Source organism: Oryzias latipes, chromosome 6 (genome assembly GCF_053564925.1).
Source record: "Oryzias latipes strain Hd-rR chromosome 6, Olatipes_Hd-rR_3.1".
Classification (NCBI taxonomy): Eukaryota; Metazoa; Chordata; class Actinopteri; order Beloniformes; family Adrianichthyidae; genus Oryzias; species Oryzias latipes.
In genome coordinates this window covers 32,665,614-32,679,893 of record NC_136242.1, presented here as the reverse complement: position 1 = coordinate 32,679,893, position 14,280 = coordinate 32,665,614, and the positions used below count along the sequence as shown (strand labels likewise).

The window sequence follows — 14,280 nt, the reverse complement described above, 5'->3', positions numbered from 1 at the left end:
ATTTTTCCAATGGAGTGGAGTCTTTAGGAAAAGAAATTTCACTTTTTGTTGTTGCAAAAAATGAATTCCATTCAGGTTGAGTGTTTCTGACAAATTAAAAAAAGTAGCAGGTTGTTACGAGGCCTCAATATTCAGACTTCTGAGTTTGAACTGGCAGTGCCCTTTTTAATAATAATAATAATGATTTAATAATGCATTTGTGCTGCGGCACTTTCATTTCCATTCAGGGAAAAATAAAATCAGGAATTGTGATTTAGCGCCGGTGGTGACCTTGCAGTGAGTCTGAAATATGTCTCGATATTATTATGTGATGCTTTTTGTTGTGGTCTCGTGTCTACTTTAGGGAGCAGCAGGTTTTATGTGTATTAGTTTGGTAGTGAATAAATGAGTTATTATTTGCCCACTCATTGCTGGCATCTTTCCATGACTTTCTGAGTTGGCTCCTCAACCATGGTTGTGCTCTGGACCCCTGCCAGCCCCCAGAGCCCACTCTGGAGGGCCTCAGATGGGATCCTGCGGGGTTAAAAGCTTCGATTACCAGCAGTTTTAGGGTCATCCGCAGTGGGCTCCAACTTCATGACCTTCAGCTTCACATGAACCCTCCATCCAACAGTGCCTCTCACGACTTTTGGTAAACCCTATTGTGAAGGTTGATGGTTGAACTCAGTCATAGTCATTTCTACGTAAAGACTGCATGACGCTTTTCAGCTCATCTTGATCCGATGACAGTTAAGATCTTTACTGAAATCAAGAATTAAAAGACATCAGATACGATTGTTTCATGTCTGGCTGGCAACAAAAAGCACAAAACCAAGAAAAATTTAGGACGATGACTTTCAACATCTTGCAATATTCTTTCATTTGACAATATCTGGTCATTTTAATGACTGAATATTGGCGTTTGAAGCCATTTTTTTAGCTCGCTGGTCTGCACGGTCCAGAAAAATAAATAGACCACATCCATTAGAAATCAGCCTAATGGCTGTTGGAACAAAACTTCAGACTCACAAAAGAAAGCCATAAGGGCAATAAACTGGTCCACGGCAGATTCTCCAACAGATCCATTCTTCCACAGATTCAGCCTCCTTAAGTTACCGGAAATCAATACATATAACGCATGTGCGATGTACAGTGTTGTTAACAAATTAAACAGTCGTTTGTGTGACCACTTCTCTCAGCCTCTCATCACCATGACACCAGGGGAAAGCATATGCTAAAAGGAAAAAAACAGAAAGTTACAATTTACTAGCTTCTCTGACTTTTCTACAGGTCCACAAATTTGGAATATTTTAGAAAATGACGTCAAACAGTCTGCTACAACATACATGTTCAAAAGGAAACTGAAATTTGTCAACATACTGTACATAATGTTGCTGTGGCCGAAACCACTTATTAATGTGTTTGTGATTTCTCTCTGTTTGTGACACTTATATGGTCACGCACCTCAGTTTATGTTATTCAAACTTATTGGCTTATTGTCCAACACTTTCCACTAATATTACCATTAAATTCTCAGATTATTCTTTTATTTATTAAACTATTATAATACTTTTCTTTCCACCACTCATCTTTGATACTTTTACGCTAGACTAAAATGCTGGACCGCTAATAATAACATCTCCTTCGGGGGTGTCCATTTTTTCCACGTTCTGTATTGTGAGGGGATTTGTTATTTGTGACACATTGTGGAAAACTAAACTAAACTAAACTAAACTAAACTAAACTAAACATGCCCAGAAAGGCCTGTGTTGTCCGGATGGCCTATCCAGATAAGGCACACAAAAAAATATGGCACCATAACAGTGATCGTGGAATCAGCTGAAAACGTGTCTATTTTTATTGGAATCATTGTTAGAGTTTTTTCCACTAGAATGGATGAAGGTTTCAGATCAGAACTGCAGTGAATGTTTGCTGCTAAAGCTAATCTGCAGTTGTTGTTTTTCTGACTACAGTTGGGATGGGGGGAAAAATACAGAAAAAAAAGTATTGATAAGCAAGAAATTATTGATCCTTTGTGTGGAAAACAAGTGTTGGGAAAATGGCACCAAATATTAATGTGTTATGCATGAGATTCCACTGCCTCCATCTGTGACTGTAAGGCATCATTATTACAACTAATAAAGACAAAGTGAGAAAGTTAGCAGTCAAATCAAGATATTAGTAGATATTATGGCGAATTGATCAAAATATATATTTTCTAAACACCCACTTCAATGTAAATTGTGTTTTTAACATGATTCTGTTGCATTTTTCCTGATGGAGGACGTACACTAAAGTAAGAAAGTTGGTCTTAAAATTGTATTTCTGAGTATTTCTTTTTTTCTAATCTTGAATCGGGAGCAGATAAATAAATGCCTTTTGAAAAAGATGATATTTGTGACAAAGAACATACGCCGTTTTTTTTTTTTTTTTACCTCTTAAGGCCTGTTCACACCGGGACGAATTTCGCCGGCGATTTTCGCCGACGTTTAACGCCTCGTGACTAAACAAAGGGCACCAATGAGAGTGTGCACACCGAGGCGAAAAAACGCCACGCGCCAAAGCGTCGAAAAAAAAAAACGCCTCGGGTTCGTTTTTTTTTTTCGACGCGTCGCGTCGAAATCTATTCGACCAATGAGAATGGCGCTTTTGCACACGTGCCTGGAGCTTCTGAAGTTACAGTAAAACACAACTTGGGGACGCTCAAACACAAAACTGCCTTTCTGAGCACACATACCAGCGAAGAAGATAGACGCCAAGTAGCGTCGACACTGCCGCGAAGCAATAATGACGGACATTCTTAAATATCCCCTTACCAAGCACCAGTTGGAGCTACTGATGCTTGAAATATTCATGTTTTCTTTGTATGATTCTGACAAGCGCGTAAATACTTGCTCTCTTCTTCTGAGCGAAAAGCGACTTTAAGAAGCGTAAAGTTGCGCAGCGCCACCTTGTGTACAGGAGTATTTCTGTTTACATTAAGCGCCATCTAATGTCAGGGAATGAAATTGCATGTTCGCTCGGCTCACCGTCAGCGAAAATCGCCTGGGTGTGAACACAAAAGACGTGGCGAAAAACGCTGGCGAATAACGCCTGGCGAATATTCGTCCCGGTGTGTACGGGCCTTTATGCTGCACAAATACAGTTGGAGAGCTTGGGGTCTTTCTGTCTTTCGCTGCCTATCAGGCTCTCACACTGTGATCATTAACATGGATCTCCTCAAGTCATCTGAAGTGAACTCAGCTGAAAATGTGTGAAAATAGCTCAAAATGAGCATACGGTGAATGCAGCAGCCTGGCTCAGTATATATGCAGGCATGTATTGTACAACACATTGTCAGGATGTGAGAAATTAGTGTCTTATCTTGTTTTGAGTCCCAGTAATCAGGTTTTACACCCAAAGGTTCTGCGCTTTCTTGGATTATCACAACCGCTGTAGCTGATAAGAGGAGATAAATGGTGGCTGTGTGGTTCAAGGCAGATTAGCTGTTCCAGCAGTTGAGCAGGAAGGACACAAACAGAGTTTCTATCCATCCATCAAACCCACAGAGAGATTTATGGAGGCTTTCACAGGAATCCAGAGCGCCTACCAGATATCTGCTTCATATGTGTGTGTCTGTGTGTGTGTGTGTCACTGTCTGAAGGTTGTGAAGGCGGTGTGATTGGTGTTGTGAACTCATTTTCACTTCCATTACAAGTCTATGAACGTGGACAGGATTTTGATGGATGTCAGCTGCAGAAAATGGATCTTTAGCAACAAAAGGAGGGTCATTCAGGAGGCTGGCTCAGGAATTCCTCTCAAGTGTGACGACTGAAATGATGAACTTCAGATTTGATGGACTTCCGATATATGAGTTGGTTTAAAAAAATAAATGCATATATTTAAAGCATTAGGCTATTATATTTTTGTAATTATCCCCATTTTAGCCTAACATCTCAATCTGCAGCTGACATTTACAGAAAAAGAGAAGAAAAAAGCCTTTTAGCCTGAATTTCCTTTCACTCAAATTAGTTCAATCATTGTCCAGGGGAATAAAAGGTAGACAGAGGCACAAACAGGGCTCCCTTAATTGGGCGGTTTTGCATTTCATCTCCAAGGATATTTGATGCGGCTGATTTATAAAAGCCTAAATTGTTGCAGCTCTGAGCTGATTGCGACTGAAGCACAAAAGAGAAGAAAAGCCCCGCCCACAAGCCTCCTGTGGGGCTGAGCTAAACCACTTATTTCAGACTAAACTGGATTATTGACAAAAAATACAAAGCTGGAAGGCCTGGGTTTTCCTTCCTGAGAGGACCGCTGCTCCTGCGGAGTTATCGGCCGACTAATTGAACTGCTGCTTTTGAATCTGTTTAACCAGAAACAGGATGGGGAAGGAACATTTCTGTTGATTCTGAAGATACCAGAAGATCTAATAGACAAGATATGGTTTATGTTATTTTGTAATTTCTCTCCCAGTACAACTTTGTATTTATATATATGATTTTCTTCATTATTTCTTGAAATTCCTAAGATTGACCACTTTAACGAGATTGAGATCCTAAATCCGTGCTAAGAAGTCCCCTGCAAAAAGAGGTAGCCTTAAAATAGGAAAAGAGCACTAATGTTATGAAGAAAATCATAAGAAAGTAGCCACATGATCTGTCCATGAATCAATATTTTTTACTCAACAAGGAAATCTAGAAATAGGGAGTTCCATAGGAATTCAAAAAGGAAAAATAACCAAAAAAAGAAGCCAACCGTTTGATGGAATCACTTCAAAGTGAAAGTTCTCCAGCTCAATAATATGTTTTTTTTTTTTCTAGTTCTAAACAAATGGTTTGTATTTTTGAGCTTATGAACCTAATTGCTGTTCATTTTGATTATAGTGACGAAAAAACTATTGTAATCAGTGAAAATGACTCATTTTAGAACAAAATAAGAACAAAAAAAAGATTTCAGTACAAGTTGGTCCACCTTAATAAATCCACATAAAATCTAAAACGAGCTCTTATTCTTAACACGTCTGTTTTCAAAATAATGACAATAAATGTCAGTCTAACCTTTAACACATTTATTGAACTTTAAAATAACAACCTCATTATTGAACCAAAAGCTAAACTGCAATTTAAATTGGTGCTGTCGTGTGATTCATTTTTTTGTGCGATGAATTAATCATAACCTTTAATTTTTTGATCAAATTAATTTATTTTTAATCAAACCTAATTACTGCTGTCAAAAGTCTAATTTTAAGGTAGTTTTGTTTAAATTTGTGACACTGTGTTGCAGTAAAAGATCAAATTAGAACAAAAAAAAAGTGGCTTCACAGAGGCGGATCTTTTTCAATCGCTTACAGCTTCAGAAAAAAAACACATAAATAAAAACACTAGAACAAAACTACAGGTCCACTGTTCTCTAATTCATCACATATAGTATTGAGCCTTATACAAAAATTATTGACCACAAACTTCTTATTAATACCATAATATACAGTACAGACCATCAAAAAAATACATTTAAATACATTATTTTGGTTAAAAAAAAAATGTCCAAACGCAATGCATTGTGGTCTATATTCACCAATCTAGTGAGCATTGATGAACGCTGGTTTTTCGCAGAGGTTTTTTTAGGGCATTGGATTTTTGGAATTTAGATCCGTACAGCACTACAAAATGGCGAACGCACTACAAAGTGCACTATGTAGTGATTAGGGAAGTAATTGGGACACAGCCGTGTTTTCAGCAGAGTTTAAATAAAACATTTATGCAAGTAAACAGTTGGACATTTGTTTAATATATTTATTAAACAAATTAAGTTTATTTAAGTATTGAATCAAGTTTTCCGTTGCCAAGATTTTGGAGCAAACTCGAAAACTGGAGCAGACTCATTTTAATAATCATTTCATTATTCATATAATCATTATTTCCAGATCCTTTGCTCTTAATGAAACAAAAAAATCTGCACCGTGCTATTTTGAGAAACGCATAGAAAGGTGTAAGACCATTTGAAACAACTTCAAACCTGCTAAAACATCTCCATGTCTACAAACAAGGTTTGAAATCTTTGCGAGCATCAAATAGTTTGCAGTGTTCGGATTTTACTCGGTGAATGTTTTAGGGGGAAATGTTCCTGTGCAGCACAGGAATGTAAATGAGCCTCCTTCCACCGCACTGACATGTGGATGTAGTTAAGGTGAAGGTGTGTGCGGAGTCTGGGAAGACTCAAGATGACATATCTGTTTGTCACGGTGCCAGTTCGGAGTGAGGACGTTTGGGAGGATTTCCAGAATATCTCCGGTAGCAGCACTTCTGCTTCCCAGAGGTGTGTGCGCACATAAGTGAAAGGCGTGTGCCAAGCCGGTGCCCTTTCCAGGCCACTTTCATTAAAGCAGGAGCAAAAATCCATTTGCATATTTAAAGGATAAACAACGGATGAATTTATCGTGTTCCCTGGTTAGGAGTTTGGCTCAGAGCCACCATCTGTCCTCTCCTAAAACAGCAGAAACTGTCTGCTACCTTGTGAGCGTGGGCTTAGAGGAGACGCTTTTTCTTTAAAGTCCGTTGAGGATTCTTGTAAATCTGAGCTGCATATTTCTGAGGTGTATTAGTGCTGCTCCATCAGCCTCTCCAGGGCAGAATAAAGCCGGTGGGCCTGACAGAACCTGGCTCATCTCTGTGTTTGAGCTGCTGCCGCTCACCTGCTTTGATTGAAAAGCGGCTGCAAGGCTTCTTTGATTTAGGGAATGCGTTCAAACTCCAAACAGAAACCTGGTGAAACTGAAAGAAGGTGATCCTCCCTTTCATGTGGGGCAGCAGAGACGGAGCACTCTATGCCTGTCAAGCCCAAATCTTCAGTCTGACCCACTTCAGCAGACATGACATGTTTTAGTTTGGAGGGACATGGAAGCAATTTAATAATTCAACGCCAAAATGTTTCCAGTATCAAAACAGACTCTTGTAGGTCAAACATGAAGGCTTTTGTAGCTCTTCAATATGTGCAGCAACCAAGCCAGGAAAAGATGAAGACGCTCAATTTGTAAAACATTTGTAAACCTCATTTTTGTCCTTGAACAAACCTCGCATGTCAAATCAGTCTGCTGATGAATGCTTTACATCAGACGGGATTTGGGGACCCTTGTGTTAAAGCCTTAATCACAACTACCCCTAGGGGTGGACAGGGGATAACTCCAGGTCGCTAAAACCTGTACGGGCCACGCAAGTGGCACTTAACCCTTGTGCTATCTTAGATGACCCCACCCTTACATTGACCTGTTCTCCCTACCATGACAAAGGTGGATAAAGGTGGAAAGATTTCATGTAATCCATGGACACCAGTGAAGATCACAAATCATTGAAGAAAAAAGGCTCAGAGCACTGTCTAGTGGGTCTAGATGACCCAACTCCCACTGTTAAAGTGCCTAGGATAGCACAAGGATTACGCAACATGCAAGAGTAAGTACGGTGAAGCCATACTGTTAGAAATGAGGAAATTAGAGTGTAGTTTGTTTAGGGACATCCATGTGTGGACAGTTAGGTATCAATTGCAATGAAATGTAAGGATGCCGTACGACAGCACCACCCATACATCATAAGTGTGTGTAACCTTAATTAGCCTCATGAATACTTCACGATACACTTACCTGTCCGGACAGAACTCGGGTCTGGACTCAGATAATGGCAATCAGTGTGGCACAGGAGATGACCAAAAACACTGGCACAGGACAAAGAGAGACTCAGACTACTTAAGACATGAGGGAGGGGATCACAGTCAGGGAGGATTAGACAGACAGTCACACCTGTAGGGGACAGACAAGGGCAGGAAGTAACGATCCCTGAAACAAGAGGAGAGTTTGTGTTAAAAAAATAAAACAGGAAGTGCTAAACGAGTCAACACAGGTGACAAATATTAACCAAAAATGCACAACTCAGGACATAACATAAGACTCACGAGACATGGCATTACCACACACACACAACAATGGTATGTTCCATTTTCATGACGTCCCTCGAAGTGGCCGTAAGAGCCTCACGTAAACTGTAGGACACACCTGCGCTCCTCTTTCCTCTATGACCCTCCCACGGGCCGGACCACCCAAAAACCTGCAGCACTCGTGGCAGTCAACCCCCTGTCTGGACATTTGACACGTGGTCACAGTTTTTACCCTCAGATTTACACAGACTGAAGCCAAAGAGCACAGAAACTCTTGTTATCATAGGAATAAAATGAACGGACATCTTTCAGACCACGTTCATTTTCTCCAAACGGTCACTTTGTTTGGCAGAGAAAGAAGACTTTGATGCAGACCAAACAAATCTAAGAGTGTAGAATTAAGAAAAGAAAAAACAAGCAGAGATGAAAAATGTTGTTCATCATATATGTCTTTAAAAAATAAAGATTTTGTGAACTGGTATGTTATTTAAATCAAATGTGATTTAAATGTGTTTGATTTGACTTCCTCATTAAGGAAAGTAGCTATTGCGCATCTGAAAAGGTGTTAGAAGGTCTATCATTTGTGCAAAGTGGTTATATGCATATAATTGCAAAAATCTGGGAGGGGTTGGTTAAACATCTGGCATGGTGGGCTTTAGATGGAATGTCCACCTCAAAGAAAGCCTCCAATGTCACCGGAAAAACAGAAATCTCATTAAAAAAGGTCTGGAAAGTTGTTAAGTATAGCAAGAGTTGCCAAATTGATTATAATGGTTAATGTTGATATAAATCTGACTAAAGTACTTCTTGCTCCAACTCAAACTGAATTAGAAACACGACTCCAGACTGAAAAATTGGCCTTTTGTTGCCAGAAGATTGAAGATCTTCATCTGTGCCATACTCAGCCACATCTTCATCAAATACACGTCACTGCTGGGCCTTTTGACAGAGATGACCTTTTTCCTCCTTCATGCTTGGGATATTTTCCAAAGCCGCTGTAAATAATTTATGCAAATATCAATCTCCAGATTCTTTTCACTTCTGTTTGGTGTTTTTTATTGCCTGCAGAAGCATGACAAAATGAAAAAAAAAAGGATAATCCTCGGGGTAAACAGGAGTAGTACTAGAGCAAGCCAGCTGGGCCGCATGTTGTACAGATATTGTTGTTTCCAGACCAGCTTTTTTTTTTTAATCTGGTCGGTTTATAGATTTTTCTTTGCTGATGATGTTTTCTTCTGCATTTTTGAGATGACATTCTTTCCGGCAGGAATGACAGCAGTCATTAACGCTCAGCATCAGTCTTCAGGGGGGGGGGGTGGGGTGTTCTCTGCAAAAACAATCGGTAAATGACTGCAGTTATCAGAGGCAATTGATCGACTGAGCCCCCACAGTGGGAGTGCAGTGAAGTTAATGATCACAGATGAGACAGTGTTACACTCTTTGGCATGTGTTGCTCAGAAAAGACCACACCCTCAGGGAGAAACCTAATGCATCATTAAAATGCATGACCACATTTTTCAAAGTTATTAAAAGAACAAACTGAATCCATCCCACTAATTATGTAGCCCTGTGACGGCCTGGAGATTCAGATTCAGGCATCTTACATTATAAAACAAGCCATTTCTCTTATTCGTTAATAATATATTCATTTTTGATACATTTTTAGCCTCATTTTTAGCGAACTGTTTTTCTAGAGTTTGTTCTCCAACATGAACATTAAGAAAGATTCAGAGCAGGCTTCTAGGGCAGGGGTCACCAACCAGTGTACAGCGGTCCGGATCTGGACCCAGAAGCTGGGTCATGGGGACCCAAAACCCGAATCCGAACTTGATGCAAAACTAACATAATAGGCGCCTCTATTTTAAATCGAACAGCTCAACCAATACAGAAGTTCTTTTTTTCGGAGCTGATTTGCACATTTGGCACACCTGCTGGGATCAGTTTGCCGTCCCTCCAACCCTCTCTGTCAAAAATTCTACTGAATTCATTTGAGGTGAGAGTTACAGTAGGTATTAATTACATGCAGACTAAAAAATATATTACACTAAACATTTAGACATCATTAACTTCAAGAATTTTTTTCCAACTGGACCTCTTTGAGTTGAAGTTGAAGACCCCAGGACCCTTTTTCAAGGACCTGCTAGAGTACAGTGAAAATATTCCACCGTTTTATTTTCCCACAGGTTGTTTCATATCAGCTCCCTTGAATGATGGATGGAGTTCATATTGCTGTTGGTTTGGATTTGCTTACAGAGACCATGAGGTTTGGATGAAAGATTAAGTCCTCTGTGATAAATCCACTGCCATTCTGATTTATAATTAAAAAAAAATGTAGGGGATCTTTTTGGGAATTAGATTTCATAAAATCCCGCAGCAGTACTGGACTCCAAGGACCAGATTGTTTTTGCAATTCTTCTGCGCCTGTGAGTGAAAATTTGACCCCGGCCACAAACTCCAAAACTCCCCAAAATGTGCATGCACCTAAAGGAATTTCAGGCATAGTGAGCGACCCTCCTCCAAAAAAAAATCAATTAAAATGACATCCCAGGGAGAGAAACAGTCCTAAAAAATGAAACAGACGGTACAACAATAGAAGAATCGAGGTGGGACCTAGAAAGGTTTTACCTCCGGCTCTCGCAAAATCAGGACAAGCTACTTGGGAGAAAATGTTGGAAATAGAAATTGTAAATTTTTATCAGTGTTAGTTTGGCGAGCTTGCAAAAAGTTGCGTGTCCTTATTGCTTGCACATATTTTACCAGTATATTGTAGAAATAATAATAATAATAATAATTGACAACATAGACATATTAGGAATGTGGGCGTGGTTAGCAAACACACGTTGCCAAGGAAATCCAACAATTTACATTTGCAGGTTCTTCTAAAAACGACAGACCTGTTATTCAACGCTGGGGGACCAAAAACTAAATTGGTTGCTATGGAGATGAGACCAATTAAAAAGCTGCCATTTTGAGAAAAAAAAAAAAAAAAGAGTATTTTTTAATGAACTTTCTGCAGGGTGGCAGGGGCAGCGAAGGTGGAGGGTAGCGACTGGGGGCCATATAACGCCTCTCACAGCTGAAAGTTTTGGATGTACCATTTCTCATCAGTTATTTTCAAATGATGAAGTGCATGTTAGATCTTTATCAATGTGGGTCAAAGTAAATGGAGTTTGATTTCTAGTGTTTTCTTGTGTTTTTCAGAGGAAGAACCTCCACCTGCTGCTCAGCGTGTTCCTGCTGGCAGCTTGGGGCGTCGTCTTGTTGGCCGCCCGCTTCTACTGGATGGGCAACAAACCCCCGAACTTCTCCAACTCCGACAACCCAGCAGCCGACTCGCCTTCGCTCCTCACCAGGACCCTGACCTTTTTCCACCTGCCTGCCATTAACTTCTGGCTCCTCCTCTGCCCCAACACTCTCAGCTTCGACTGGTCGATGGACGCCTTGCCTCTGATCAGGAGCCTCGCCGACTGGAGGAACTTTCAAACCCTCGTTTTTTACGCTGCTCTGCTGTTGCTCGCCTGGTTTGGTCTGTGGAAACAGCAGAGGGTCCAGAGTAGAGACACCAACGGGAAAGCGCATCATTATATAAACGGACGAAACGGGAACAGTAATGGATACAGTCATCATTGCAACAGCGCGAGTGGCTCTCATGCTGAAGAGCACTTCAACAACACACAAAACGGCACCAAAAAGCACAACGAGAGCAGGACTTCTCTGCCCACCACTGAAAACGTGGTGGTGTTCTCTCTGGGCCTCCTGGCCATCCCTTTCCTGCCCGCTACCAACTTGTTTTTCTATGTGGGATTTGTGATCGCGGAGAGAGTCCTGTACATACCCAGCATGGGCTTCTGCCTGCTGGTTGCAGCGGGGTTGAGGTCCGTGCACATCCGGCTGCGCCACCGGTTCTGCAGGAGACTGCTGGTATGCTGCAGTGCAGCACTGATACTGCTGTTTGGTATCAAAACTGTTCTGAGGAACCGCGACTGGCAGAACGAGGAGATGCTCTACAAGTCAGGGATTTATGTCAACCCTGCTAAAGGTAAGGCTTAGATTGCACACAGACTTTTTTTTAACTAAGTAGATTCACAAAAAACACTTAAAATAAACTTTTTTTTTTTTCAAACAACACCTGATTCACAATGATTTGAATAAAACCCAGAAATACAAAATTGCTAGTATATATATCCAAAAAAAGAAATGCCACAAGAACATTTTCATTTAAGTGGGTCTTTAAATGCCACAGAATTCTTTCTAAGGTGCAAAATTAAATGATAAAAATGAGTTTAAAGTGCAGGGAAAGGATACTTTGTATTTTCAATTTATTTACATTAATTGTCACTAAGTGCGTCTTACATTTTTAGTTGATCAGATATGAGCTTAAGCTTTTAAATTGTGCATCTCTGATCCAAAAACATTAATGGATGAGGCGTCGTATTACGCATCAACCTTATCTGCAGGAAATTAAAAATCATTCCAACCTATATTAAAAGAAAAAACAAATTATGAGAGTCCTGATGAGCCCTTTTATTATTATTTTTTTTAATCCAACATCCGGTCTGATTAACGACACCAACCGCTGGTTAGTTGCCCCCCCCCCCCCCCCCCCCCCCCCCCCCATCTCCCAGATTCAGGCTTTAAATCTTAATTTAATTATTCCAAACAAAAAATTCCCATGAAAAGGTCATCCCACACAGCCTTCTGTCCAGTTCACCACGCTGTTTGTCGGGGAGCGAACCAGGGAAGCAGAGGGACCCGTGGAGCTAATTTCCCTTTCAGATTGTGCGGCAGAACCGAGGCGTGGCAGCTGTTTGTTTTGGCAGCAGTGGCGTTCCGCCTGCTATTCTAACGATATTAGAATGAAAATTAGCCCAACAGATTTTTAGCAAAGCAAAAATAATCTTAATTCTGCTAGAAACGCTCTCATAATGTGCTGCAAAAAGCTTTCATGACTCAATTTTCAAAGTCTCATTACGTCTGTATTTGATGGCAGCTTTTAGCCATAAAGCTCAATTACAATTCATTTTTCTGTTGTTTTTTTATGTAAAATGCTTTTTTAAAAACCTTATGCATGTTCTTCTGTATTCCAAAGCTCCTTTCAGCCTTTCATCACCTGTCATTTAGCATCACCTGTCTTCAATGGCGCCGCGGTGGTCTTCTTTTTAAACCCTCTTTTAGGAAGAGGCTGCTCTTGCATGAAACTCCCCCTGTGAGGCATCTCTGTACTAGAACTCCAGCTGCAGCAGAACTGCTTCATCATTAGAGATCGCAAAGCAGTGAACTCAAGGCAGCGTGAGGCTTTGAACAGCAGAAGACGGTTTCGTCTTTGTCCCTGTCCTGCCGGTGCCATCCAGCTTCTGGAAACCAAATGGAATAACACTGTTGGCTTTTGTTTCATCTCTAACTTCTGCTCTTTTAACAGCGTGGGGGAACCTTGGAAATGTCCTCAAGAGCCAAGGAAAGATGGAGAAAGCGGAGCAGGCCTACAGAAATGCGCTGTACTACCGCAGCAACATGGCAGACATGCTGTATAACCTGTGAGTTTTCATCGCATTTCTGCTTCCTATTTGGTCTTCTGGAGGGGCCTGAACAGCTTCATCAATCTGGAGGGGTTTCTGTGCAGAAGTGCAATCTGGCCTTTTATTCTGCTGTTCTCCTGACAGCACTATTAACCACGGGACAGTAGTCTATGGGGAACAGGCAGAGCGCTGACCCATCCCGTCACTGTTTGAATGTCTGTCATTAGTACAAATCCTGCTTCCACTTTATCAGAAGCTTTTTTTTTTTTTTTTTTTTAACTTGTCCTGTCCAACAGCTGGGCAGACAGATGAGAGCTGAGGGCCTCTTGGGTTGGACATATTTTACTTTAACAAGAGGGGTTATTAATCTTCAGACAAACCAAAGGTATGTCTGAATAAACCCCTTTTGTAATTGAGGCCAAACTTTATTAATTTCAATCATGTTTGAAAATCTTTGGTGTTGGACCGGACGGAAAAGGAAAGAGGGGAAGAAGAGAGAGGGACGTTAGAGAGAGGGGGGGTAGGGGGTGATAATAGGAGGGGAAGGGGGATAAGACCATGAAGCAGCATAAAGCAACAAGTTTACTGGTTGTTAATCATTATGGTAAGGTTCAAATGTAGAAAAAAAAAAAAAAAAAAAAAAAAAAAAAGGGGCGGAGCCTGTCCACACACACACTCAAATGTTATAAACACACCTGCTAGCTGCAAAAATGTCCACCTGTCGACATGTACACAAAACAGATAGTGTTCACGAACGCATACTTATGCCTTAAAACCAACTAGTGTGAAATCTTTCATTCATTCAATCATGCAAACTATTAGTGCAAAGGTGAGTTAACACCAGTGCTCAGGTGAGTGTTTATGTTCTTCTAAAATGGAT

The 14,280-nt window shown here is 40.6% G+C and overlaps 1 protein-coding gene across 2 annotated transcripts in view; it reads left to right on the top strand.

Moving 5' to 3' along the window:
- Positions 1-14,280, top strand: part of tmtc2b (transmembrane O-mannosyltransferase targeting cadherins 2b) — a 109,065-nt gene that overhangs the window by 62,721 nt on the left and 32,064 nt on the right. For both annotated transcript variants that reach the window (XM_078949063.1, XM_023956084.2), the window contains exons 3-4: positions 11,086-11,923; positions 13,304-13,418. In XM_078949063.1, coding sequence (XP_078805189.1) covers positions 11,086-11,923; positions 13,304-13,418 — 953 coding nt within the window. The remainder of the gene's footprint in view (positions 1-11,085; positions 11,924-13,303; positions 13,419-14,280) is intronic.